We start from the raw sequence: 27798 nt of genomic DNA on the forward strand, positions 1-27798 counted from the left end.
AATCCAAAAAATAAAAGGGATCACAAAGAATCTGCTGTGACTACTAACAATTAAACAATAAACGGCAGAGGGTTCTGAATCTTATCCAGAAACACAGTAAATAGAGCAATGGGCTTTTAGAGTTAGGAAAAAGAGTTCAAATCTTGAATTGTAAAATGGGTACTTGTGCAAATCATATGAGATAATATTTGTGACATGTTTAGCACAGTACCTTCCCCTTCTCCAAAGAATAATAATGGACAAATTTTATTTGGTAATTCCCTTCTGCAAAATGTCAAGTACAATGATTGTCTCAAAAAGGAAGCAAAGATGAGGAATACCTAATTTGCAACAAAACAAAATAGTATAATAATTCTTTCCCCACCTTTTAATTATACTAGGTACTCAGGAAAAAAAAAGACTTTTAGAACAGTCGGTGCACACTTTCCTTTTCTCTTTCTTATTTTTTTTTTTTTGCTTTGTAATTGATAATTTATTTTATAAGTTGGCTACACTGTCTTATCTTTTGTTTTTATTTTTTCCCAGTAAATTTCTTTTTAATACACATTACTTTATGAATCATATTAGGAGAGAAAAATCAGAGAAAAAGGGGAAAATCATGGGAAATTTTAAAAAACCGCACACAAAAAAGAAGTGAAAATATAGCATGTGTTGCATTACATTCAGTCTTCTTAGTTCTTTTTCTGGATACAGATGGCATTTTCTTTCCAAAATTTATTGGGATTCCTTTAGAGCCACTGAAAAGAACCATTGCACTTCTTGCTGATATTGTATACAATGTAATCCTGGTTCTGCTTGTTTCACTCAGCAGCATATTAAATCTTTCCAGGCCTTTCTAAAATCAGTTTTTTCTTCATTTTTTATAGAACAATAATATTCCACTACCTTCATATACCACAACTTATTCAGCCATTCCCCAATTGATGGGCATCTACTCATTTTCCAGTTCTTTGCTACCACAAAAAAAAAAAACTGCTACAAACATTTTTCATAGTGCATATTTTCCAACAAAATCTGCAGGAGAAATACATACTTAATAAAATTAATAAGGCCATGCTCCCACAAAACAATAAATATAAAAGAATTATTCCTTATACCCATCTTTAGAATTAGGAGAAAGGAAAGAACTCTGAAATAGTAACTACCCCTGCAGAAAATTAGTCATGTGAGGGCACTTTCTGATACTTATTATATGAAAAATAAATGGATCCATGCAGAAAAGCTTTTTTTTTTTTTTTTAAATGCTAGGATATTTATTTTCCACCAAATTCCTGAAAACACTTGACCTTTTCCTAGTTTATATGGAAGGTTAAAATGAGTCCAATAAGTAGTTATAATAAAGCTAGCTGAATTGCCTGATCTGAGGAGCACTAGCACATACCAGTGCCAGCCCATCAGATGAAAAACAACAACAACAACAACAATTCTCTCTTGAACTTCAGCTTCCTTACCTTAAGGATGGGATCTAAGGCATCAGAGAGAAAAGTAATTCTATAAAAATTTCTTCCAGCTGTTCTGTTAAAACAAAGTACATAATGGACATTCTATAGACAATACTCAAAATATCATTAACTACAACATCCTGGCATGCTTAAGAGAATTGAGAGAAGGCAAAATATGAGAAACAAATTCTGGATCAATACATTTTTAGCTTTGGCTATAAAATTCATTAATGAGTAGTATAGACTTTAAAGATTCAAAAGATAAAGATTTCCAATTTAAAAATCTACAAGTACCCTAAAGCTAGTCAACAAGATTCTTAGAAGGTTAGTACTCCCTATGTGACTTATTCAGATATCAAATACTTACTTTAAAATATTAAAAAAGTATTAATCAGATATTACTTCATACTTATCATATTGAAAGAAGAGAAAAATGAAAACTGCTAGAGGCAGATGGGGAAAATAGGCACACTAATGCACTGTTGTGGAGTTGTGAACTAGTCAAATCATTCTAGAAAGCAATTTGAAAATATGCCCCTCCCCCAATTACTAAACTTTTGTTTTATTAAACAAAGGGTCCTAGTAGAGCCCCTTTGACCCTACTAAGTCTATACTCTAAGGAGAAAAATGAAAAAGATAAAGAGCTGACATGTACAAAAGTATTTATAGCAACTCTTCTGGGAGTAAAAGATTTGAAAACTGAGGGAATACCCATCAATTGGGGACTGGCTAAACAAGTTCTAGCATGTGAATTTGATAGAATACCATTGTGCTATAAGAAATGATGCAGAGAATGGTTTCAGAAAAGTTTAAGAATTATAAATTGATGCAAAGTACAGTGAGCAGAAGCAAGAGAAAAAGTTACATAGTAACAAAAATCCTGTATAGATAGTCACTAATAAACACCATGACTCATCATAGTTCAACGGACTCATGATGAGAAATATTGTCTTCTTACAGTAAAATGATAGACTCAGAGAGTAAATTGAAACTTTTTTTTCTTTCTTCTTCTTGTTTCCAGAACATAGGTAATATAAAAATTTGTTTTAAGTAACTTCATATTTGTAATGGGATTTGTATTTTCAACTTTCATTTTATTTAATAACATTTCATTTTTCTCCAAATGCATGTAAATTTTGACATTTTTTTTCAATTTTGAGTTCCAAATTCTTCTCTCCTCCCTCCTTCCTGAGATGGCAAATAATTATATATGTTATACATGTACAATCATACCTTCTTGATGATGGGAAAAAGAGTAAGGAAGAGAATCTGGAATTGAAAATAAGATAAACTATTGATCAGAGAAATGCAAATTAAGACAACTCAGATATCACTACATCTCTCAGATTGGCTAAAATGAGACAGAAAAAGATAATGACAAACGTTTAAGGGGATGTGGGAAAATTGGGACACTATACATTGTTAGTGTTACTGTGAATGTATCCAGCCATTCTGGAGAGCAATTTGGAACTATGCTCAAAAAATTATCAAACTGTGTTTACCCTTTGATCCAACAATGTTTCTATTGAGCCTATATTCCAAAGAGATCTTTAAAAAAGGAAAGGGATCCACATGTGCAAAAATGTTTGTGGCAGCCCTTTTTATAGCGGCAAGGAACTGGAAACTGAGTGGATGCCCACTAGTTGGAGAATGGCTGAATAAGTTATGGTATGTGAATGTTATGGAGTATTATTATTCTATAAGAAACGATCAGAATGATGATTTTAGAGAGGCCTGGAGAGAGTTACATGAACAATGCTAAGTGAAATGAGCAGAATCAGGAGATTATTATACATAGCAAATTATACGATGAATGTGAGTCTTTCTAGCACTGAGATGATTGATGTCAGTTCCAATGATCTTATAATGAAGAAAGCCATCTACATCCACAGAGGGGACTGTGGGAACTGAATGTGGATCACAAACATAACAATCTCACTCTTTTTGTTGTTGTTCATTTGCATTTTGTTTTCTTACTCATTTACTTTCCTTTTTTTATCTGATTTTTCTTGTGCAGCAAGAGAATTGTACAAATGTTTACACATATTGGATTTAACATATATTTGAACATGCATAACATATATTGGATTGTTTGCCATCTAGGGAAGGGGATGGAGGGAAGGAGAGGAAAATCTGAAACACAAGACTATGAAAGGGTCAATATTGAAAAATTATCCATGCATATGTTTTGAAAATAAAAACATTTAAAAATTTAAAAAAGAAAATAAGAGAAATTAATTTTAACAAATAATTAGAGTAGCAATCTCTGAATAAAATGCTGAAAAAGAAGGTAAAGCTTAAAGCTTAGCTATTATGATGTCCTCCTCTTGCTTCACACAATAAACAATGGGCAGAGACCTCCTTAGTCCCAGAAAAGACATATAGTTTTAAAATAATAAGAAATAACTGCCACATATGTAGCTTCTTTCTTCTAAATTAATACCTCATGTCCTTTGCAAATTAGCTTCTCACTTCTGAAATCTAGATTTTAAATTTTCCTAAAAGCAAAACAAAAGAAAACAAAACAAAACACTTCTTTGCTCCATAGTTCCATTCCTTTTCAGAACTACTGACCTTTAGAAATTCTCATCTCAGGGTGGAGAAAATACCTCACGTAGTTTTATATATAAAACTGTGGTTTTATATGTGGTAAAATGATGTAAGATGAAATACCAAAGTCTTCTAACAGCCAGCAGTGGCAATAGTTGAGTACTGGTTTATTCAGAGAAAGACAGAAGACAGTCTCTACAGATAGAAACAAACTAGGGATATGGGTGGCAGACATGCTACACACTATTGTTTCAGTTATACATGTCTAGTTTGCTGAACTCACTGGGCTGGATCTGGTGACCTGGGTTTCTACTACTACACCACACTCAGGCTCTGTCTATTCCAGATAAATGGGTTTCTTAAAGAAAAGATTTCAGTCCCTACATTAAGCTGGTGCTGGGACAGGAGAAGGGAAGGGTAAAGAATGAATGGCCCACAGAAACTGGAAACTGAGTGGATGCCCATCAATTGGAGAATGGCTGAATAAATTGTGGCATATGAATATTATGGAATATTATTGTTCTGTAAGAAATGGCCAACAGGAGGAATACAGAAAGGCTTGGAGAGACTTACGTGAACTGAGTGAAATGAGCAGGACCAGGAGATCATTATATACTTCAACAATAATACTATATGATGATCAATTCTGATGGACGTGGCCCTCTTCAACAATGAGATGAATGAACCAAATCAGTTCCAATAGAGCAGTAATGAACTGAACCAGCTACACCCAGCAAAAGAACTCTAGGAGATGACTATGAACCACCTCATAGAATTCCCATTCCCTCTAATTTTGTCTGCCTGCATTTTGGATTTCCTTCACAGGCGAATTGTACACTATTTCAAAGTCCGGTTTTTTTTTTGTATATTAAAATAACTGTTTGGACATGTATACATATATTGCATTTAATTTATACTTTGACATATTGAGCATGTATTGGTCAACCTGCCATCTGGGGGGCGGGGGTAAGGAGGGGACAAATTGGAACGAAAGGTTTGGCAATTTCAATGTTGTAAAATTACCCATGAATATATCTGGTAAATAAAAACAATTTTAAAAAATGAATGGATTATGTGCTCAATTTCTGCTTCGAAAGAACACACCCCGAGTTCTATGAGGAAGAGGGGGAAGGCATAAAAGTCATGGATGGACACTTTCTTTGAACCCCTCCAATAAAGGAAAGAGGACATTGAAATGTGAGGAGAAGGAGCGTGATACGAAAGTTAGAATCTGCTTTATCCCCTTTACCCCAAAACGGAGACAGTACAATCCAAAAGGCCGAAGAGGGAAGAGGATGCCTGGCTCTGGATGCAAGCTTGGTAAGAGCATCCTAAGGAGAGAACAAGACAAGAGGGAAGACAAAAGATAAGGAAAGCGAAGGACCGGACAGTTTAGGCCAAACGGAAGAAGGGAGTTGGGGCCACACCCCGAGGATCCAGGCTTTGACAGAAGTCTACATACATACCGGTCTCCCTTTCTTCTCCTCCTCCTCTTCTTCCTCCTCCTCCTCCTCCTCCGGCTCCTCCTCTTTTTTTCCTGCCCCCGCCCGAGATTCCTCTAGCTCATACGGTGCTTCTCCGAGTGTTTGTGTCTCCTCTGCGCCCGCGGAGGGCCAGGCCTGCTTTGGGGGAGCAGGAGCCTCGGAGTTCCTGAGCGCATAGGCTCGGCTCCGCCAGAACCACAAAGAGGCAAGCAAAAGAGCCAATGCAGTTCCAAAGAACGGCAGCGTGGCCAGCAGCTCAGCCGGCGCCTCCATTCCCGGCCCGGGCCGCAGGGCTGGGGAAGGCTGGATCCCGTTCTACCCCGAGGCGGAGCCCTGGGGCCGGCGCCAGGAAAAGGGCGGGGCGGGAACTGCGGCCCTCTTAGACTCCCGGGCCAGAATTCCTTCCGCAGCGTGGCGAGCCTCTCCCCGCGATGACCTCAGTCTGCGCCCGCTATCCATCCTCCACTCTCCTTGAGCCCCAACCCTTTCCCTCTGTCAACCTATACGGGCCTTCGCACTCCAAAGAATCAGATAAATCCTGGAGTTGGGAGCCCAAGGCGCCCAAATGTTTTCCAAGGCAATTTTCCTATTGTTTCGACTTGGGTGTCAGAGGAGGATTTTACGGTTAAGGGTACCCAGCAATTGACATAGACCTTAATGATTCTAAACTTTGCTGGGTGTGCTCTAGGCCCAGGTCTACTCAAGTTGATAGCCCAAGAATCAGGATCAGTATTCTGAATTAAAGATCCGTAGATCAACATCTGGAAAAGACCACAGGGTTTTTTGAACTTTTTGAACTCCAGTTCAGCCCTCCATTCTTCAGTTTTACAAAATAGGGAAACTGAGGCCCAAGGAGTTTGATTTAGATGCTGCAATATTTAAAGAGCATTACTTGAAATTTAGAAGTCCTTTAGGATACATTTGGTAAAGAAGATGCTAGCCAAAGATCAATAAGTGCTTGAATAAGAATATGGTATATGAATATAATGGATAAGAAATGATGAGCAGGCTGATTTCAGAAAAGCCTAGAAAAAGTAACATGAATTGATGTTTATTGAAGCGAGCAGAACCCAGGAGAACTTGTACACAGTAATAGCAAGGTTTTGTGATGATCAACTAAGTAAGACTTAGCTCTTCTCAGTAATACATTGATTGATCCAAAACAATTCCAATAGACATGGGATGGAAAATGTCATCTGCATCTATGGAGACTGAATGCAGATTGAAGTACACAATTTTCACCTTTTTTTTTGTTTGTTTCTTCTTTCTTGTAGTTTTTCTCTTTTCTGATTTTCTTTCATAACATGATTAATATGGAAATTTTTTTTCCCCCTGAGGCTGGAGTTAAGTGACTCGCCCAGGGTCACATAGCTAGGAAGTGTTAAGTGTCTTGAGATCACATTTGAACTCAGTTATCCTCCTGAATTCAAGGCTGGTGCTCTATCCACTGCGCCACCTAGCTGCGCCGTCAACATTCACTTTTGTAAGATTTTGAGTTACAAATTTTTTCTCCCTTCCTTACAATCATTTTAAACATGTAGGTGGCACAGTGGATAGAACACCAGCCTTGAATTCAGGAGGACCCGAGTTCAAATCTGGTCTCAGACACTTAACACTTCCTAGCTGTGTGACCCTGGGCAAGTCACTTAACCCCAGCCTCAGGGAGAAAAAAAAAAAGTGAATGTTGACTATATATATCTTTACATGTAATTAGAAAAATAAAGTACTATTAGGGGGAGGGGGAGAAAGAATCTAGTTAGGAAAGCTAAAATCAGACATAATTTCTAAGCAGCCAAGAAAGGATAGTCATTCCAAACCAAAATCGCCATTGCAATATCCAGAGATATTGTTAAAGCAGTTCTTGTACTTTGTAGGACCGAAGCATCAGTGTGAATAGCTATCATTGCTTGATTGTGGGCAACACTACAGCAAATTATGGGGTTGTGTTCTGGCTTCAACAGCAGGCCTCAGGATAATATCAGTTCTCTCACAAAATTTAGAAGTGGTTTTTGGAATTTGACCTTATCTAGCCACATTTCTTAGTCAACACAAATCATTTCATCCCTTGACTGACTCCTTTTCAGTTCCTGAATGGGGCAAGTAAACTTTCTTCTTCATTGGCTTATAACTGGTTTTGGATTGTTTCACAGAAGTAAATTAGCACTCCCCTAAATTAAACTTTATAAGAACATTATGAGTTATCTCATCCTGTGTGGGAAAAAGAAATAAGATTTTCAGTTTTTAAGTCAAATTGCACCTGGTGCTATCCGGCGAATTAGTTAAATTAGACAAGACTTTGGGATGTGGTGATGGTGGGAGGAATGAGATTCAATGAAAAACATATCTCAAGGCATGGAATAAATCTTTTCGTTGTTTTTACTAAAGACCTAGTTGTTGACTGATCTTTTGCAGCCAACATTCTTCAGCACCTAAACCAAACAGATTGACAATCCAAAACAACTTTTCTCCACGTACAGCTGAGATGTTCACCTTGTGTTGGGGGCTGATACACAAGGCTTTAGGACAAGAATATTAGATAATAGATTATCCTAATCCAAAACTGCAATTGTAGAACTCCTGTGGTGTAGGCCACTTGTGATGCAATTTTTAAGATTTTAGTTTTACATTTGGAGGACAAATAGCAATTTCATTGTATAAATTTAAAATGAATGAAGGGAAATAAAGAAAAAACCCCAATCCCAAATATTTTAAAATAAGGAACAAATTTCCCAACTAAGACAAAGTTCTGATTGATGCGGGAGGAGAGACAATTATATTTCTTCCTTAGTATCTTGTCACTGTGAAGAAATTATGGGATTGCTAATTCTTGTCAAAGATCTGAGGGTTATGGAAGGGGTAGATGGGTAGTGAAGAAGAAAAGTTTCTTCTGATAGATGAATTTTGGCCATGGCATAAGCAACTTCCATAAAAAGCTTAAAGACCCTTGAGCATTCACTGCTGGCTGCTGACCATATTAACTGCTATGGAATGAGAAACCAGGTTCTTGCAATGTTACTTTCCATACAATAAACATATATTAAGGGTGATGTTAAAACAAACAAATCTTGAAAAAATTGTTATTATTTCCAGAACTATATATGAGCTTAGATGATAGGCAATGCTTTTACATTAACTTTAGTTTTATATCTAATATGGCAATGTTTTGATTAACTCCAATGTGTACAATCAATATTAAATTATTTGCCTTCTCAAGAAGAGGATGGGAGAGAATTTGGAGCTCAAATGACTTTTAAAATTTTACAAGTAATTGGTAAATATTTAACAAATAAAAATAATTTTAAAAACAAAATCAGGCCACGCCTTTTAAAAGTAAACAAAAAGCCTAGCACCTTTAGGTTTTTAAAAAGGTCCTAATCAATCACAAGGATTTTAAAGCTCTTCAGCTAATAGGCATTATGTAACCATCACTTTTTGTCTAATCCTCAGCCTAAATACTGATAATTGTTCTCATTGTCCAGTTTATAAACTTAATCCCATGTTAGCATTTTAAAAAAATATTTTACCTTCAGTAAGGCTCATTCTCTTATTTCTCCAGTAGTGAGGATACATTTTGACCATTTCCATCCATGGTAATATCCCTTGTGATACATGATGGTTCAGATACTAGTTTCGATATTTTCACTATTTAGCAAAAAACACTACCATAACTTTGGTACCTTCAGGTGTAAACTAAAATCAGAAGAGTTGCTTGTTTATAGCTGATCTACATTCAGAGTAAAATAAATATATACACCTCTTACTACTGATTGACACAAGGCAAGTGTTAGACTGAAAATGAAATTAAGTTACAATCTCTTACTAAAGGGGTGATAGAATGAAGAATGAGATATTTTTTGGTGAATATATGATTGAGGGGAACAGGGAATTTGAGACAATGACTTGTCCAGGGTCAAATACTAGTGTAAAATGTCTTGAGGCCAGACTATGAACTCAAATCCTCCTGATTTCAGGGCCAGTCCAATGTGCCACCTAGCTACAAGTTTTATTATTTAAAAATTTGCTCAATAATGGGAGAAGGAAAGTGACAATAAAAAATAAATGTCTTAAATTCAACAACTTTTCTTAGAGAGAAGTAAATCTTTGGGACTTCAAAACATGAAGGAATCCTGTTAGCTTTGTGCTGTTCTTTAACTGGAAGCTCACTGAAGCATCCTACTCAGTCCAATTGAACTTTTTCCTTCCCTTGCCTTCCAATGTTTACAAAATCTTACACTCCATTTTCTCAAGTTCACTGGTCTCTATTTTCAAGATAACAATTAGATGGCCTATGCTAAACATATGGTAAACATAATGAAAGAAATTTCAAGTTGTATAACAAACTAATAGAAGAACATTACCTCTGCTGGTGGCAAAGTTTTTTATTTACTGATAATCAACTTTTATTTTTAAATAAGTGCAGATGGATATTTAGTTGGTAGGCAATTAAATGGAAGGGATTTAAAAAGGCAAATCCAACAACTAGAAATGTGGAAACAAGGTACTGTTTATGGAATATTAAAGCATTATCAGATATTAAATACAAAGTCAGTTTAAATGCCCAATGAGTTACTCCATCCACAAACATTCATAGTTGACATCCCTGGATATTGCAGTATATTCCATGTAACCAGAAGGGACTGCAGGAGCACACTGTGGCTTGGAGCTCAGGTACAATGCAGCTTGAAGGATGACATATCAATTCCCTCATTTCTCAACATGAAACAGTATCCACTGGAATCCATCCCTGCTTCAGAAACTGTTCATCAAAAAGCTCTATTACAAAAGAACCAAGCTTACAAAGGAAAAGATGATCATCCTCAGCATAAAGCCAGTGGTCCAATAATAATTCCAAAAAGTCCAAAAGTAATTAAGACAATTACAATCTAGTATTTTACAGTGTATTTACCAACTAGTTCCCAAGTGCTGAAAAGCCTTCAAACTCTTCAAAACTTTTTTTATGAAAGCAGATAATGCCAACACATATAGAAAAACTCCACTGACAATTGGAAACATTTTTGTGAACAGATATTATTTCAAAATGAAAATTCTTACATTAATACGTAGAGTAGCTATTATTGGGGCAAATGGCTCCTTTTATTGCCTCATTCTCCCTTCCTCATTTCTTACACTATTTTTACACACACAGAGGACAGGTTAAGGCAAATGGATGAATCAGCAGAAGGGAAAGATGGAACCTGATGGTCAGTTCTAAAGTAACATGTTGGTGTTGCATTGCAACTGTATGAAAATGTTCTCCAAAATACTTGAAGCATCAAATGGAAAAATAGTCAGAATCCAGCTCATATAAACATGGGATTTTTTGGCAGAAGGGTTAAAATGTTACTAAAGATGGAACAAAATTTTGTTGGCCTGATCTCTATCTGTGATTCAGTAAATTAACAAAAATCCTTTCTCGAAAAGAAATTTATTCATTCAATAATCATAGTCAACTTTACCTGAAAAGTGGTTATCTCTAGTTACCTTCACTAACAGTCAAGAAGTTTCCTTACTGATACATGATTAAATATAAAAACTGTAAAATGAGGCAATAGCAGCCCTATCTGTCTTTAAACAAATCATTTTTATCCTCCTTAAGTAATGGGAAAAAAAAGTATTGAACCTTCTTACCCCATACCATATTAAATCTTGAGAAATCATGAAGCTTTTAGGTTTCTTAATCTTTTCTTAGATTTTCTCACCCTTTAAGCAGCATTTGATGGAAGACACAAGCTTGGACCAGAAATGAGCTGTCCAGATTCAAAGATTAAGGAGTAGGTAGAAGCAGAGGAGGTGAAAACCGGATTGGGTGGCTACTAACACTGCAGTCACCTCTAGATGAGTCTCATTACTGCTCAGGGATGAGCACAGCCTCCAAAAGTTTCCCTAATCCTGCCAAGGAAAGTACAACTGCCTAAATCAGTATGTTGACAACACAGTTTGAGAAAAGCTAAAAGAGATGCTAATTACAGAATACCCTAAATCATAGGTAAAAGCTTAGATTAAAATTAGGTAAAAGTCTGGATTGGGACATGGGACTAACATTATAAATCAATAAATATAATAAAGTGCTCAAAATAATAAATTAATTACAATTTTTGCATGGCTCAAAGCATAATAAAGATAGGAAAGAAGAGGTATAAGATTACAAAAGGGACAGCTATGCAATTAATTTTTGATTACGACAAAATAAGTTTATAAGTGGCTAGGCTGACTGAAGAGACTTATCATGATAAATTTTCACCTAATTTTTAAAAGGCCAACTTTCTCATGGAGTTCCAGCCAAAGGAAAATAAGATAAATGTGTGGTCCTTAGAGTGTTTAATTTAGGGGGAAAAAAATAAAACAAGATGGCAAAGATCTCACTGGCAAAAAGCATTTCAGTGACAAAAGCTATAGACATTTAGAAACAAAACACTCTGACTTTAACTTGCTTCCCAATCCTTCCAAAACTCCCAAGAATGACTTTTAACATCAGCATATTTTGAGCTGCACTGGAGGAAAAGGACTTTAGTATTTCCATGATATACAAAGAAAAAATCATTTTATTTCAAATTATGACTTTACATAATTAAAGGTCTGAAGACTGTGAACTGCTTCTTTTCTCATATGAAACAGCTGATATTGCTGCTGGCAGACAAGGTATTGCGAAGGGAGGAGGGGGATGTTAAGATAGCAGTAGAGCAGCCAAAGTGAGAAACTTCCCCAATCCCTCATTTGCCTGGTTTCTTTCCATAAGTAATAAGGGACTTGTAAATTCCAGCAGCAGAAGGGAGGACAAATCAAGTCAACATTCCTCCAGTACCATGACAAAAGAGCACCAGGGGAAGGTTCTGATAGACTAAAGGCAAGAAACATTTCAAAGTTATAAAACGGATTCCATTTTTATTAAATAATGCAAATGTTTTTCTTGGCACCATTCAGACAGCGATTCTTAGCTTCTTTTGTAGAACAAACCAAGTTAATTTGATTTGGTGGAGAAGAAGGCCATTTAAATCAACTGGCAAGCAAATGGATTCACATTTGAGGACAGTTCTCGTTGTCTGGCATTCTTTGTCACTCAACTCATCTGCAGAATCCAATGGGACTCCCTACCTCACCCTGTCAGCTCAGTGTGAGCATGTCCTTTAAAATGAACAGCAATCCCCCTTGGTCACCTGGAGGAGCTTCGCTCTTTGCTCACACAATCATCCTGAGAGGTGGCATCACCATTGCCCATCATATTGCAGGTCCTCCGCTTTTTCCTCCTATGTACTGTCCCATCAGCTTCAGAGCCAGATTCACACTTAAATTGAAAGCGAAAAAAACAAATTCAATATGGTACATTCAATCTTTTCACTAAGCTCCTCCAATGCCAATCTCCTCCTGTGCAAATCACTTTTTACACAGTAAAAAAATTTCAGAAGGTTTACAATTACCCTCCATCTAAATTTCCCTTTGTCCTATATGAATAAGTACATTTCAATATTTTAAAAAAGAGATGTCAGCAGAGATACTCTTATCAATGAACATTTTAACTCATTATTCAATAGTAAGCTATTTATTGCTCCCTAAATTGCTGTGCCACTCCCCTCCAGCCCTTCTACAACAAAAGACCAAAAACTAAGGAGTAAACTTTTCAGTGATATACCTCCCTAAATTTAGCTAAGCTAGTCTTTTGAGCGAAAGATACAATAAGTATTAGCATTATATTCCAGATTTTTGGGAGGGCTTATGGGAAAATGAGAACCCTAACTCCTCCCTTCCCTTCAACCTTCCATGCTCTTCTGGCAGGAACCTTGAAAACTCAATTTAATCTCATATCATGAGCAGATCAGAATGTACAAGAATTTAAGTAAAATTTGATCTGTAATTTATACATCTTTATACATCTTATATACATCAATTCTACATTTATACAATCAATTACAAAGGGGAAACTCCATAATTTTAGGCAAAGGAAGCAAAAGCAAAACCACTAACATGAAATCTGGATTTTTAATTTTATCTTAAAAAGAAAAAAATATTAAGTAGATTACTCAGTGACACAAAAAATCAGAAATCTCTACATAAAACACAAATATGAGTCTATAGATAACACCTTGATGAAGGCATTCATTCCAGAAACCTACTGCAATTAGACAAAGATCCAATTCTATGAACTTCTCCAAAATATCTTAGCTAAGAGAAAGTACAAGATATCCTCTTCTGACCAAGCCCCATAGCCCAAGCAATCATCACAGCAGGTTTCTGGGTAAGCCTTACCTCAGAATCAGAATCGGATGAGCTAGAGCTGGAAGAACTAGAGGAGTCACTAGAACTGTCAGAGGCAATGCCTGTGGACTCTTGGAGATCAACAGAATCAGCAAGTACTGCCAGCTCAGGGTGTTCTTGCTTCAAAATCCTAAGAGATGAGAGACCAAGTATGTGTGATTTTAATGAAGAGCAATGATGACAAACAAGGATGCAGAGTTAAGAGTTGAGATTTAGATGCCTTGAACCGAGGAATACCTCTATTTCAGAGGGAATTTTTTGATAGTGGTGAAGTCACATACCAAAGTACAAGTTGGGCCCAAAAATTTATGCTTTTTTTGAAATTGCTATACACAGCTATACACACCACTACATTGCATTGTAGGGAAAAGAGCTAAATAAACTATATTTGGAGGAAGTTTTTTGGCATTAAAGAAGAAAACAAGAAGCACAGGGAAATTAGGTTTCCTGGACATTTTAATAATAGTCATGTTTCCACAGCACAGCATTTAAAAGCCTGACACTGATTTAGTTAAATTCAATTGTGAATGGGGAAAATTAGCCATACAAGAGAAAGGAGTTATTTGTGGCAGATTGGTATCCTTCCTTTTAATGAGAGGGTTATGGTTTAGAAAATGATAAATAACTAAACAAGGGCTCAGAAAGCTCAGATATTAAAGAAAGCCACCTATCTTCAGAAAAGTTGTTCTGATATCCACATTAGTGGATGGCAAAAATCCCATTCTTTTTGCAGGGCTTCTAGATAGCCCACATCACACCTTGCAGTGGCCTAAATGAACAGAATCAATGGGTCTCAGCCCTCTGAGTTACCCAAGAATCCAAGGAAGAACAACAAAAGCCACCACCCTTGCTGGCCACCTCAGCAGGGAAGCTGAGGGCTGAGTGAGCCAGAATCCCCCTCTTACCCCGAGTGCTGGTCCCTCCAGGTCAGGGTTGGGACACAGTGGCACGGGGGTGGCTTGCACTGCCGCTGCCCGTGCTGTATCTGTTCTGTGGATAAATAGAGGAGCTAAGTCTCCAGGGCAGTCACCCCACAAGAATTGAAGGCAATAGTTCAAATGGGAATAATGCTTCTTGGCAATTAAAAAAAACAAAAACAAAAACAAAAACAAAAACAAAAAACACACACACAAAAACCCCAAAAAAACTAATAAAGCTCATTTTCCCAGTTATAATTTAAAAATAAAATGAAAACAAAATAACAAAATAATTCCTAATCCTAAGCATGCACAAAAAAATCTAATCAGATGTCTGATTTTGACCCAATCTCTTCAACCCCAAATACTTTTCTTGTAGTCCCACTGTTCCCACTGTACTTATTTTAGATGTAAAAATGTATTTTGCTTCAGCAATGAGGACAGAAATCTGGGCTTTTTCTGTTTAGTTTTCTGTAGAGATGTGTTCATGGCAAGAAGAAAAATCTGACACTTCTCACCTGTACCACTTCCTTGATAACTTTGGTCTTCCTCTTACTGTCTTGTGCCACACAACAGGAAAATTAGTGCTGCTGGCAAAGTTTTGGGTGATGGCAATAGTAGTGTCAAGGTTGAGAACAACATGCCACCAACCTCCTGAAATTCAAAAAACATTGTCCACCCATTAAATGGAGATGTCACATTAACTAGAACATCAAAGACACTTTTATGTCAGAACCTCTTTGATTTGCTGCATAGCTTCAGAACTTTATTCATAAAATGATGTGATAAAACAGTGATTAAAAATCATCCTGAAAAGGATTCCCTAAATATGTCAATTTTAGATGGTTAAAGTTAACTAAGTCTTTGTGCCATATTTAAGACATCTTAGCAATGCTCCTTATGTTTCAAGAACTGAAATTTCCTAAAGTGATTTGAAAATATTTTTTAAAAAATATCCTGGTCTTTTCTTGCCTGTCCCTCTTCCAAGAAATTGTTCACAAATAACTGTTTTCAATAAACACAGCTCAGTCATTTCTCTGTAATGCATCTTCTATTTTTGCAGAAATTGTCCCAATTCAATCTCAGATTTCTACTTTTTTAAGAATCCCACATTTCCCTACAGCTAGATCATGTGTTACTTTCTACTATAAAAGGTCTTTCCTGATTTCTGGGTCCATGGTTGCACTCTCCTCAAATTACCAAATATATATTTATTTATATGTTGCATCCTCTCCTATAGGAATTAAGCTTAAGGACTTTTGTCTTCTCATGCTTAGGATCTAGTAAAGTTCCATATGTTGCTAGTACATAAAATAAGCATTTAATAAATACTTGTAAGACAAATCAGTTTGGCTATAAGTGTTTGTGTAGTAACCATCAAAGAGCTCCCTGATATAGGTATATTGGTATATCTTACACATAAAAATCCACAGCAGGTTTTGAAAATGATTGTTTGATAATATTTTAAAAGGCATGTATTAAGTACTTAATATGTACAAATTACTGGAATAAAAATAGAAAAGTTGTCTTTCCTATTTTCCATCAAGGAAATCACATTCTATGTTAAATGATGTCTCTCTAAATTTAGCTAAACTAGTATTTGATTCCTAGAACAGAGTTAAATTGCCCCATATTTTCAAAAATGGACGCTAAGTCAATTCGTTATTTGATTTACATTATAGGTGTATGGGGACATTTGTTTAACTTTTGTTTTAATTTGCTTAATTTAAATGTGATGAATCTCTGGTATCTTTTTTTTTTAATTAGTCTATTCATACCTGGGACAAAGACAGTCTCTCCTGGTTTCTGTAAGATTTCTAAGGGTTTAAATTCTGGTGGCCAAGTTGGAAGTTGTGTTCGGGGATAAATGGTATTGAACCACGTAATAGCTTCATCTTGCTGATTTCCACCTTCATCACGAGTCACCTTTATAAGTTCCCTGGGAGTACTGGTAGGAAAGAGGCACCATCGTTTGTGTCCTTGTACTAAGGCATTCCATGCACTGGTACCCAAGGGATCAATATGAATTCCCGTTCCAGATCGTGGCGGCCCCATCACAAACCACCTATAATAAAGGGGGGAAAAAAACCATCTAAATATGAGTAGTGTGTAAAAATTATAATTCTTCAACATCTTCATATACACAAAGTATTTTAAGATCAAGAAGTTTTTCAAACCTAAGTTAGAAGCACTATTTACTGTAGTATGTTGTTCAAATTTTGCCAAAAACCTACAACACTGGAAGAGTGTTAAGAGCTCTCTCTCTTTTCAGCAACAGAGATCAATTCAAATACTTAAATGCTAATGGTTATCAAGGCACTAAGGAAAAGGAGTTAATCAAGAAGCTTACAATCCAGAGGGAAAACAAAAGATACAAAAATTACACAACAGGTTATGCTTAGAAGAAAGAATGCCTGGTTAGAACAAAGCATGTTACTTAACCAAAGTCTATAAAACAAAGAATACTCAGCTAATTTAAATTAAATCATTCCTAAGCATTATGTCAAGGTTAAAGAACTTTCAGACACTGATGTTAAAGGGAAAACATTGCCAATCCTATAGACCAGGATTTTCTCAGCAATTTACTATTTTACAATTGCCTAAGGCATTGAGAGGCTAAATGACTACCCCAGATGCACAAGGGTTTAATTTAACCTATATTTCCAGTCAAAGACAGTTTTGGAACCAACCCATAGACAAAATCTCTACCTCTCTTCTGGAATAATGCTGAAGATACCTCACTTCTACAAAGAAGGTTTTAAATATTGTGAAAAGAGTGGTTATCCAGAGATTCTTAAGGCTTTGATATATGGTCTGTCCCTAGTTATTGAAAATAACATGTGACTAAACAAGGAAAGAATTTTCTTTTGGAAAAAACTCCCTCCCCATAGGTAAATCTCTAGTCATAAATTGAAGAAAATTATACACTAAAACAAATTCAGATTTCCTGCTTCAAATTCTGGTTCTTACTGCTTTTGTGATGGCAAATAACTCAACCTATCAGAGTGCCAACTTCCTTAACAGTAAAAAGGAGAAAAGTGGACTAGAGTAACTTAAGGTAAAATGCCCATTCTCTACTTTCCCTACTGCAGATTCTTTCCTTCTGTCACCCAAAACAAAACAAAAAACACCCCACTACTGAAAGAGTTGTATACTGGAAAGCCCTTAATAAATGTTTGATGAACCACTTAAGTCAGTCAAGTTGAAATAATCATTCCAATTATTCCCTTGAAACTTTATTATTAGCTTTCTTTCTACCATGGTGGCTAGTATACTTAGCAGTTAATTTACCTGTTTGGGTGTAGGCAAGATAAATAGAAGACTGATTGAAGCCTGGTCAATACTGATGCTTGTCAATTGTTCTGGTAATGGGTTGAAAATGGCTAAATCATGCTCCTGGCAACTATGAAAAACTATGGCTGTAATAAAATTTTAGTCACCCAACAAAATCTACTGGTATATTTAAAACTGGAGAGTCTACCTGTAAGGTGGTCTGCGCTTTTCTCCTGCATACTGGAACAGGTCATCTGTGAAAAATTTGGGAACCTTATAATCCTCCAAAAGTTTTTTCCTCTTGGGGTGCTCCCCATAGCTGCTATCAAAGATGTAAAGAGGACTATCGTCTCGGGTGCTCTCCATGTATTCAATGTAGTACTTCATCTTCATCTTCACGGAATAGCCATCATTATCCTCCCCACATTTGAACTTTTGGTTCCTGTATTTACGTTTCAGGCGCTCTAGAGTCCATTTTTCTTGGGCAGACCAACCCTCCTGGGCTTTCAGCAGAACGACAGGCTTGTAGGGCCTTTCGTAGCGCTCCACAAATTCCTCTACAGAAAGCAGCAAAGCATCTACTCTTTCCACGTTATCCTGAAAACGTTATAACAGACAATGCGGTTAAGCAATGGGGGGAGGGGGGGTTAGAAAATGCGAGTATCCCCCAGGGGCCGATTATCCAAGAGACTTGGGTGGGTAGAAACACTCCCCGTTTCTTTCTCAGATCCTGGGGTCAAGCCCAACTACCGGGGTATCCTAGCTCCCCCGCCCCTCCACCCTCGCAGTGGCTGCCCCTAGCATCAGGGCTCCTTCCCACGTGGGGTAAAGCAATCTGTCAGCGGGGTCAGACCCCTCCCCTCGCGGCCAAACTATCCGGCGGGAAGGTGACGTCCTCCTCGGCCTGCTCCTCCTCAAGCTCCCGGGGCACGGGCCCGGCGGGTCCGGCTCCGAGCTTCGCGGTCCCAGAGAGGACTTCAATCAGAGGCCTTCCGGCTCGGCCAAGCAGGTTCCGCCCCAGACCCAGAGTGGGGGCTTTGGGCAGCTGCGGACCTCTCCACCTCCCCGGAGACCCCGACCACACTCACCACTACCGTGGCGGGGTTCAGCGAAAAGCTCTCGAAGTAGTTGTGCCGGGTCCAGTCTAAGGAGTCTTTCAGCTCCGGCCGCGCGCTGCGCTTCGCCTCCCGAATCCGCTTCTTGCTTTTGTGGTTCATTCTGCAGGAGGCCCCGACCAGTCCTCCCCTGTCTCAGCTACACTCGACAAGCTCCAGGAGGCTCCGCGATCCGCCCCCTTTCCTGAACAACGGGATAAGGAGCAAGGAGGTACAGCGCCCGCACTACCTCTCCTTTTCTACCGGCTCCTTTAAATGTACCTTCCAGAAAATTCAGTTCACTTGCACTTCCCCTATTCCGAGCGTCGGATTGGCCAAAGAAGTTCCTCCGGCACCACCCATCAATCCTAGGAAGCCGCTCATTGGCCTTGGAGATTTTCAGCCACGCCCTCTGACCCTTGAGTCCATCGCCATATTGAGAAGGTCAAATTGAAAGAGACAACAGGCTAAGGCCTGAAACTGGCCTGCTATAGCTGCCCCTCGATCTTGCTTCCGGTTTTAGCAATCTGTTTCCGCTCGACATCTTTTTTTTTTTTTTACATTTCCGATGATCTCTCTATCGTTGTTCAGTTGATTTACTCTAGATTTGCTCTATTTGCCGCTCTGTCAGCATGTTCTTGTCTTTTTAACACATTAATTGCTAAGAGGGCTGAGATACAAAGAGATTTGGGCCCAAAGAGATTTTCGGGGTGGGGGGGTGGGGTGAGGAAGTAGCCGACACGTGGGAGCCTTAGCCACGTGTTAACAAATTTTACATTTAGGGTTCCATCTGGGTTATTGGGTCTCTGCCCACTTTCAGTGCTTCAGGGTTATCCACGCACACTTAATGAAGTATTGGCTTTACCTTGGGTGCCTCAGATATGGCTCATCCGGAGGCTACATCCCTGGAAGAACCTGTGATCAGGGCCCAGCGGTTCCAGTTCTCAGAGGACCCAGGACCCAGAGAGAAAAGGGCGGTGCTGGAGGTCCATATTCCCCAGGTGGGTAGGATGGTGAGACTTTTAGAGGGAAGATGGGTTAGGGAGGAAGTCAGGGCTTTATATTCAATAAATAAAGGGTCCTTCAGGGGAACTTTCCCTATCCCTGTGACATATTACTTGGGCTGGGGGACAATTGGAATCCAGCTGGACTGCTTTCCTGAATTAGGCTGAGCCACAGTTCTCTGGGAATCCTTTTATTGGTAGGAATATGGTTGTGTGGATGAGTACATTTTTGGTGGGGCAGTTTAGAGCTCTAGCAACAAGTTCATCTCTGTGTCTCATGCAGTGTAGTGGAAAGTGGAGTGGCAGGGCCGGGTTTGAATTGCAATGCTGGAGAAACTAAGGCAAGATAGAGATTAGAGAGTATTTAATGCTTTATTTGAAAGCATTTATTGGGACCAAATGAATCCATGGTTTGGTCCCAGGACTGAATGAGACTATCAGCTCCGAGAGTCCAACAAATGATCTGAGTTCTCAATGACATATACACATGGCTCAGATACTGGGGGTAGACTGAGGCAGGGGCACAGTCAGGGTGGGGGGGGAAGGCACCAGAGATGACAATGGAGGGAGGCACCCTGGAGAGTCATCTTGAAAGACGGGTATGATATTCTGATAGATTGGGATGGGGAGATTCTATTCTCTTATATTCTAAAATATATCTTTTATCCTTAACAAATATCCTGATAATTAAGAGGGAGGGATGTTTTTGCAGGATTGAGAAGAACAATTGAGGCATAACAAGTCAGGAAAACTGAGTCAGGACAATTAGGGAAACCGAGTCTGGATAAAAAGAAAACTGGCACAACAGAATCCTTTCCTGAGCCTTGATTCCCTCATCCCAGCTCCGTATCTGAAATGCACTTCTTTAAAGCTACTCCGTGCCACCTTGTACATGAAGCCTATCCTCAGCTACTCTTCCCCAAATTTTGTTCAGTTGTTCACTGAATTAATCCTAATTTTAGTCCCAATCTACTCCATTTCTAGGATAATGAATTGTTTCCATTTTGTCTGCCCTACACCTGCAGCTTAGAGTTTTTTGGAGGTTTGCAAAATACTTTACCATCTTATTCTCACAATCTTATTATCCCAATTTTATGGTGGAGGAAACTGAAGACAAAAGCTAATTTGTCCAGGATGATGCTTGGTCACATTTAACTCGTTTTCCTTCAATCCAGCTTCCGCTCCTGTTCCATCTAGCTGCCCATTAGATATTTGCACTACCTAATCTTGCAAGGTTGTGGGGAAAATATTTTTTTAAATATTAAAAGCATTACTTGTTAGCATGTAGCAAACCATTTTTTAAGATGAGTAACAGAAAGTTCAAGATGTACACATAACATATAGCCAAGTTGCTTCTCCAAACTAAGATGTATAGTAAAAGGAAATGCTGGATTTTTACTTAGAACCCAAATTCAATGTGTACCTTTGCTGCTGAGTCACACAGCTTAGATCTTCCCACTTCTTGGCCCAGTTTTCTATTAAAAATAATAGAATTTGCTACCAAGTGAACAGGCTAAGGTCACATACTTTTAAGAGAAATTCTTCCCACTATTACACTGACCATCTTTTGAGTTACTCCCCTTTAAGTGAGATGTACAACATTGAGTTGGGTCACATGGTAGTTTTGCAGCAACTGGATCTTATAATCAGTGAGAATACTTTTATTTCAGGTTTTGCATTTCCAATATGGTATGTACGTCTGGCCCTGTGCTGTTGTCTTGGCTCAGTACATTTGGCATCACAGAAGGAATCTCACTGGCAAAGCCATATTAGAGGTAAAAGTTGATCAGGTCTTAAAATCTCAAATGACCAGCTTAAGAGCTAATAATTGCTTAAGAGCAATTTCCTAATTCCTCCAGAAAAATGTTTGTTTATGTAATGGTCTGATAGAGCCTGAGCTCCTTGAAGGCAAAAAGACCCAGACAGAATCACACACCAGATGTGGCCTTTGTGAATCAGGAGCTTGTCATTTGACCTTTTGTTTGAATAGCAGGCTTTATTATCCTATAAGACTTGCTTCATGTCCCAAATAAAATCTTTTAAGGTATTTCCATAACACTAAGGTCTCCTTAAAAATCTTGCCAATTATCATCTTCAATTTGACATTTCTCCTGAAAATGAACTTTTACATTCATTTCTTTTTGCAATTTGCAAAGAACTCTTCTAGGGTTTCCTGCCTTCATATTCCACATGTATCTTGTCCTGTGAATTTGGAAATGTGAAGCATTAAGATTATGACAGTTTAATGCCAGGTACTAACACTTGTGAAGCAGTTGGTAAACTCCAGAAAGCTTCTGAATTTCCTCAAGTCTACTGTGTGGGCCTGGACAGCCTTTGTACCAACAACCCACCAAAATCCTGGCTATAGATATGCAGGTCTACTCATCTAGTGACAGATGGCAAAATTGCTTGGTATAATTTATTACAGATGAGTTAAACTGTAAAAAGGGCTTTAATAGGTTCCTCAAGAATTTCAAATGACACCAACTTCCTGAGCACAGTACAATATCTGATTTTTCACATCACTTTCTAAATGCTTTATTTTAGATTGGAGCAGGGGTAAGTCTCCCTGGCATAGTGGCTGCCAAATGCGGTGCTGAAGTAATATTGTCTGACAGCTCTGAGCTGCCTCATTGTATAGAAAATTGTCGGCAAAGTTGCTGGATGAATGACTTGCCCAAGATAAGTATCATTGGGCTCACCTGGGGTCAAATCTCTCCAGAACTATTGGCTCTCCCTGCTTTGGATATCATTCTGGCCTCTGATGTATTTTTTGACCCAGAAGGTAAGTTTAATGATTTTAGGAATTAATTTTTAAACTTCCTTTAAAGATTTTCCAGTTATTAACTTAAAGGCAAGTTTGATAATAGAAAAAGCAAAACCTTTATTCACTAAATTGTTCCTACAGACTTTGAAGATATTTTAACTACAGTGTACTACCTAATACAAAGGAACCCTCGTGTTCAGTTGTGGACTACTTACCAAGTTCGAAGGTAACCAAGCTGGAAAATATCTTGCACCCATTACCATTATTCATCTTGTTCTGTACATTCTGGCTACTTTTAAGAATTTAATAAGAGTAAAGAGCTGTTCTTTAGAGTTACTAGCACAGAAAGCAACTTGGCATCTAAATATTACTGTACAAACTAGGCAATATTCTAAATATAAAAGTAAAGCATTCCCAAACTTTATAAACAAATTGTTAGTTTTGACATAGTTAAGCAAAAATTAATGATTGAAGGGGAAAGCCAACTGCATTGTTAAGAAAAATCTTTATTTTCTTTAGTGCTGAGTGTTCACTTGAAGCTTTGCTCTACAAGTGGGAGCTGCAATGTATCCATATTCCTCTGGAGTCTTTTGGTGCCGACAAAGAACATCTAGCAGAATCTGCCCTTCCAGGAAGACATACTGTTGAAATGATGATCATTTCTTTGGCAAAGAATGTCCTCTGAAGTGTTCCTATATCTCCAGCAAATAAGTCCTATATGCTTCTTTTGAACAATATCACAATTCTGTTTAGTGTGCTTGCTGCATAGTAAAGCCACTAACAAGCCCACCCTTCTCAATAGGAACCAGGAATAAAAATTTGCAGAGTACTAAAAAAGAAAAAATAAAAAAAAAAAAAAAAAAGGAAAAAAAGGAAAAAAATAAAAAAAACAAACCCTAATTTCCTAACCATATTTATGTTTATTCACTTGGCTCGGATAAAATAAAGCTTTAGTGTAAACCAAAGCATGCAACTACCATAATAAATTTTACTTAGTCCCAAGAGGTTAAGTACTTGGTGACTTTCACCCTTTTAATAGGTGAAAAATACAAAATGGCCAATGCAGGAGCTGTTGATTGGCTACTTTGGTACCTTGGTTTTAGTAACTACTTGGGTATGTGCCAATTTGGCAGTAAATACCCGATTTTAACATAAGGGGGAGAAAAAAGTTCAGTTGGAAAAAAATTATTTTACTTTAGTACAGTCAATAATGACATTCACAGGTTAGTTGCATAGGTCTTTCAAACTTAAAAAAAAAATTAAGACCAAGACATTGAGTTTAGAGAAAAGCTAACATCAAGAAAAATGTTTTAATTGTAAACTACAGAAAACAGTGGTTATAATACAGAATATCATAAGCAAATAAGATACACCATGTTATCAGTACTTACAAAGGAATGATTTCCTTAATGTTACATTTTTCATATGCCAAGTTCATACATGAAGATGATCAGATTTACCATTTTTTTTTTGGGGGGGGGGGAAGAAAAAAATAAGGTGTGTTTATCATCAGCTAGATGTGCTCACTGTATGCTCCGTAATTTATATGCAAGGCCCGGGTGACTGGAAGTGCAGTTGTCAGGCATTTTAATAAACTGGACAGCCATTTGTTTCTGCACGACAAGGCATCTTTACACAGGAGCAATCAGGAGAAAACAGGAAACAGCCAAGCACTCTGCACTGCAACACGCCACCTTAACAGCTAACCAGCATTACTCAACTGCTACACAACTGCGCCTAGTGCACAAAAATACATAAGAGAAGAGATTAGAATTGTGTTTGGTAAAAGAATCCTTTCAAAAATTAAGTCTTGTCACCTGAAAAGTCTTATACAAATTTGGGTTCAGATACTACTTAGCATCTGAAAGTAGTTAGTATTTTACAAACAAATCTACCAAGTTTTGTTGGAATTTTTTTTTTAAAGAAATGAAGGCAATGTTGAGTTAACTTCTCTTGATAGCATTAGGCTATTCAGCATGTAATGGCTGCATGTTTCCTCAAAACTCAGGAGGCCACAAATTAGGTTAAGGGAGTCTGTTTAATTTCAAACAAACAAAAAAAAAATCAGCACTATATAAACAAAAATGAAAATTTACCTCAAATATCCAAAGCCAATAATGAAATCTGTAGTCGTTCACTTCACTAAATTACAAGAAATTTGAATAACAGCAACAAAAGGGCACATAAAATGAAGTTTGCCATCTGAGGCAGCTTAAAACAAGTTAAAAAGTTAGACAAAATGTTACAAAATAACCTTTTCAATAGCCAGTTGCTTGTTCCAGGGACTCTTCAATGGACTGAATGTGGTCTTTCCCCCCAAGTCATCCATTATGTTGCTTTCTGCGGTATCTAGGTTTGAAAAGAAAGAAATTCAGCCAACTTTCCATACAAACACCCCCAGTATGTGGTTAACTTCAGGCCAAATTCCTGGTTATGCTTGATGGCCTCACTAAAAAATTTAGTGAAATTGTGCAAAGTTATAATGCTCTACACACCCACCCATATAGCCTAAAGCCTAATTTGAGTTTAAGCTATCAGCATAAATTTAAAGCCTCGTTTAAACTTCCTTGACCATGAATCAAAAATGAAAATACGAAAAAAGGCTGTATTCAAACCATTTTTACCTTGAACCCAGTTCATTATCAATTAGCTGTTATTTTGCACATGTGGGAGAAATATCCTTAAGTTACTTAATGAACACTTAGCTTTTAAATCTGACCTACTCAGGCCCCTTTACTTTTAAAAACAGGACCAAATAATTTGAGGAGTTAAAGACACACTATCCTTTCCCACCCTGTATAAAATTTATTTTTCCCCCAAAATTTGGTGCTTAAATTTTTGGCCAATCCAAATTCCCTGTTATCACATACCAACTGATGAACTGAATGTTCTTTTAAAGGATAGTGCATCTTTAACTTTTTAAAGACAAACCTGCTCCAACACACGCCCACAGAAACTGGTCCCTGGAGGATCAGCCAAATCAGTTAAAATCTGCAATACTGGCCAATATTCTTTTAGCAAACAGGAGACCGCAGCTTTAAAGGGGAAAATGCAGATGTTGGATAAAAACAGCAACAATAATCACTTTTCATTAATAGGTCTCTTAACAGTTTAAGCAAACAGCCATTAATATCTAAATAAACTTTCTGCAAACCTCTGGCTACTCCCATAGCAGAGTAAGTAGAACTCCTAACATAAGTTTATTTCAGGTCAACTGGCTTAAGAACTACTCCAAACCCCACTTAATTGCTATAGTGTAAATCTGTGTCTCCCGGTTTAGGAGATAAACCTTGGATCCTTATAGACATTACCATGATCCTAAGACGAAACAGCTCCTTCCTCTTCAGGAGACTTGGGGGGACTCTTGGATCGAGATCTAGATTTTGATTCCCTCTTCGACACCGGTGGAGGACTTCTGGATCTGGACCTGGACCGGGACCGGGACCGGGATCTGGAGACCGACGAGGACTTGGATTTGGATCTACGGGCCGACCTAGACTTGGAGGTAGATCGAGATCTGGATCGAGTGCGAGAACGAGACTTGGACCGGCTGTAACGAGATCGGCTTCGGGACCTGGATCGACTCCGGCTTCGGGAACGGCTGCGGCGACGCCGCCTCGGGCTAGAGGCAGAAACAGGAATAACAGGCAGGGTTAGAAAATAGCTGGTTCGGCCCCGCCCGCGTGCTCCCGCCCAGGCCGCCATTATCTCACCCCACCAAGCGCCGCCATTTCCCTAGTCTAAAGGGGGAGGGGAGCCTTCTCCCCGAGCCATTATTCCCCACCTCACAAACCAGGCCTGGCTACACCCTGGAACCCGAGGGGTCCAGAATCTTGCCCCAAGACATTGGGAACAAAAGGCTCCACTGTGGGGGAGGGGAGGGTGGGACCACGTGCCCCCTTCTAGCCCCCACCATTTAGACCACCACGTGGCTCCTTGGGCCCAAGGGAGCACCTTTCGTTCCTTCAGCTTCCCTCCCTCTCGATTTCAGGGAAAATAGGGTATAAAAATCGATCCTTATCTGGAGACTTTAAAACAATCACATTCGCCACACCACCCTAACCATCTCTTCCATTCTCTGCCAACCAGAACCCCTGAAAGTTGCCGCCCCCCTTTTACCTGCGGCTCCGACGTCCGTAGCCGCCTCCCCCGTACCTGCGGGGCGGCGGTCCTCGGCGGCTGTGGTGGGAGTCGGGCGGGCGGCCATAGCGGGCCATTTGCACCCGCAGCTCCCGGCCATCAAGCACGGCGCCGTCCATGGCGTCCATAGCATCTTCCGCGTCACGCTTGTCGTGGAAGCGCACGAAGGCAAAGCCACGGGACTCTTTAGTGTAGCGATCGCGGGGGATGTAGACATCGCCCACCCGGCCATACTTCTCAAAGACTCGCCGCAGCGTGTCGGGCGAGGTGCGATAAGTCAGATTATCCACCTTCAGGGAGGTCATTCCCTCCACGTCTGGGGGAGGACGCCCGTAACTCATGGCCGACTAGGGCTCGGCCCGAAGGCTGCGCGCCGAGAAATCAACGCCCTGGGAGGGCCCGCGCGCGCTCAGCTAGAGGCGGTAGCAGCGACCCCGACGGTTCGCCGCAACTAGCAGGCTCCAGTGACCCTTTCTCTTCACAGGGGCCTGCGGCTCGGTCGGTGGGAGGAGATTTAGAAGAGCTTGATCCGGCTTCACGATCGTCGAGATGGTTGCACGACCTTCCTCCTCCCTCACCTGAAAAGTAACTGAACAGGGCACTACAATCCAGCGCCCGTTTATCACCCTCCTCACAAAATGGCGACAGCGCTACCCGGAAATGAAAACTCTTGAGTCATTAGCTCCGCCCCTCGGCCAATCTGTGTAGCCCAATCTCCTCTCGACAACCCTTCGATTCCCCGCCCCCACTAGGGCCTGGACGTAGGAGCTAAGGCCCCGCCTGCAGAGGGCGTCGTTCGCTGACTGGGTGAGCTTGGCGGGAAGGGGACCTCCCGAGCCCGCCAGACGCTTTTCCTGCAGTCCACTGGACGCGGGAG

General features: G+C 39.0%; 4 protein-coding genes across 10 annotated transcripts in view; 1 reads left to right on the forward strand and 3 right to left on the reverse strand.

The window, feature by feature from the left end:
* MXRA7 (matrix remodeling associated 7) overlaps nucleotides 1–5840 on the reverse strand; it is a 52229-nt gene extending 46389 nt beyond the window's left edge. Inside the window, exon 1 of one of the 2 annotated variants that reach the window (XM_074260217.1) lies at nucleotides 5459–5840. In XM_074260217.1, the coding sequence (XP_074116318.1) occupies nucleotides 5459–5749 (291 nt within the window). In that variant the 5' untranslated portion in view covers nucleotides 5750–5840. The remainder of the gene's footprint in view (nucleotides 1–5458) is intronic. The other variant, XM_074260216.1, reaches the window with a different exon arrangement.
* A 3999-nt stretch (nucleotides 5841–9839) lies between these two features.
* Nucleotides 9840–19288, reverse strand: JMJD6 (jumonji domain containing 6, arginine demethylase and lysine hydroxylase). Of its 2 annotated transcripts, none has more exons than XR_012481077.1 (7): nucleotides 19005–19288; nucleotides 18125–18513; nucleotides 16422–16708; nucleotides 15162–15297; nucleotides 13718–13856; nucleotides 12224–12758; nucleotides 9840–10113 (listed from the first exon to the last, which is right to left on the reverse strand). XR_012481077.1 is itself a non-coding variant. In XM_074260210.1 (7 exons), exons 1-7 carry the CDS (start codon nucleotides 19131–19133, stop codon nucleotides 11329–11331), a joined length of 1245 nt encoding a protein of 414 aa, XP_074116311.1. In that variant the 5' UTR covers nucleotides 19134–19288; the 3' UTR covers nucleotides 9840–11328. The 2 variants fall into 2 exon arrangements, 1 of the variants encoding a protein (XP_074116311.1); XM_074260210.1 differs by having other exon boundaries at nucleotides 9840–11365; nucleotides 12631–12758.
* METTL23 (methyltransferase 23, arginine) lies at nucleotides 18854–24263 on the forward strand. Of its 2 annotated transcripts, XM_074260211.1 has the most exons (6): nucleotides 18854–19454; nucleotides 19890–20011; nucleotides 21685–21789; nucleotides 22562–22799; nucleotides 22923–23007; nucleotides 23301–24263. In XM_074260211.1, the coding sequence occupies exons 2-6, from the start codon at nucleotides 19892–19894 to the stop codon at nucleotides 23464–23466; spliced, it is 714 nt and encodes a 237-aa protein (XP_074116312.1). In that variant the 5' UTR covers nucleotides 18854–19454; nucleotides 19890–19891; the 3' UTR covers nucleotides 23467–24263. The 2 variants fall into 2 exon arrangements, with proteins under 2 accessions (XP_074116312.1, XP_074116313.1); XM_074260212.1 differs by lacking the exons at nucleotides 18854–19454; nucleotides 19890–20011 and having other exon boundaries at nucleotides 21686–21772.
* SRSF2 (serine and arginine rich splicing factor 2) lies at nucleotides 23268–27708 on the reverse strand. 4 transcript variants are annotated; one of them, XR_012481079.1, is made up of 4 exons: nucleotides 26901–27702; nucleotides 26093–26403; nucleotides 25713–25816; nucleotides 23268–25130 (listed from the first exon to the last, which is right to left on the reverse strand). XR_012481079.1 is itself a non-coding variant. In XM_074260215.1 (3 exons), the coding sequence occupies exons 1-2, from the start codon at nucleotides 27260–27262 to the stop codon at nucleotides 26100–26102; spliced, it is 630 nt and encodes a 209-aa protein (XP_074116316.1). In that variant the 5' UTR covers nucleotides 27263–27708; the 3' UTR covers nucleotides 23268–25130; nucleotides 26093–26099. The 4 variants fall into 4 exon arrangements, 2 of the variants coding, with proteins under 2 accessions (XP_074116316.1, XP_074116315.1); XR_012481078.1 differs by lacking the exon at nucleotides 25713–25816 and having other exon boundaries at nucleotides 23268–24518; nucleotides 25036–25130; nucleotides 26901–27677; XM_074260215.1 differs by lacking the exon at nucleotides 25713–25816 and having other exon boundaries at nucleotides 26937–27708.
* Between the last annotated feature and the right edge of the window lie 90 nt (nucleotides 27709–27798).

This window comes from Sminthopsis crassicaudata, chromosome 4 (assembly GCF_048593235.1).
Source record: "Sminthopsis crassicaudata isolate SCR6 chromosome 4, ASM4859323v1, whole genome shotgun sequence".
In the NCBI taxonomy this organism is placed as follows: domain Eukaryota; kingdom Metazoa; phylum Chordata; class Mammalia; order Dasyuromorphia; family Dasyuridae; genus Sminthopsis; species Sminthopsis crassicaudata.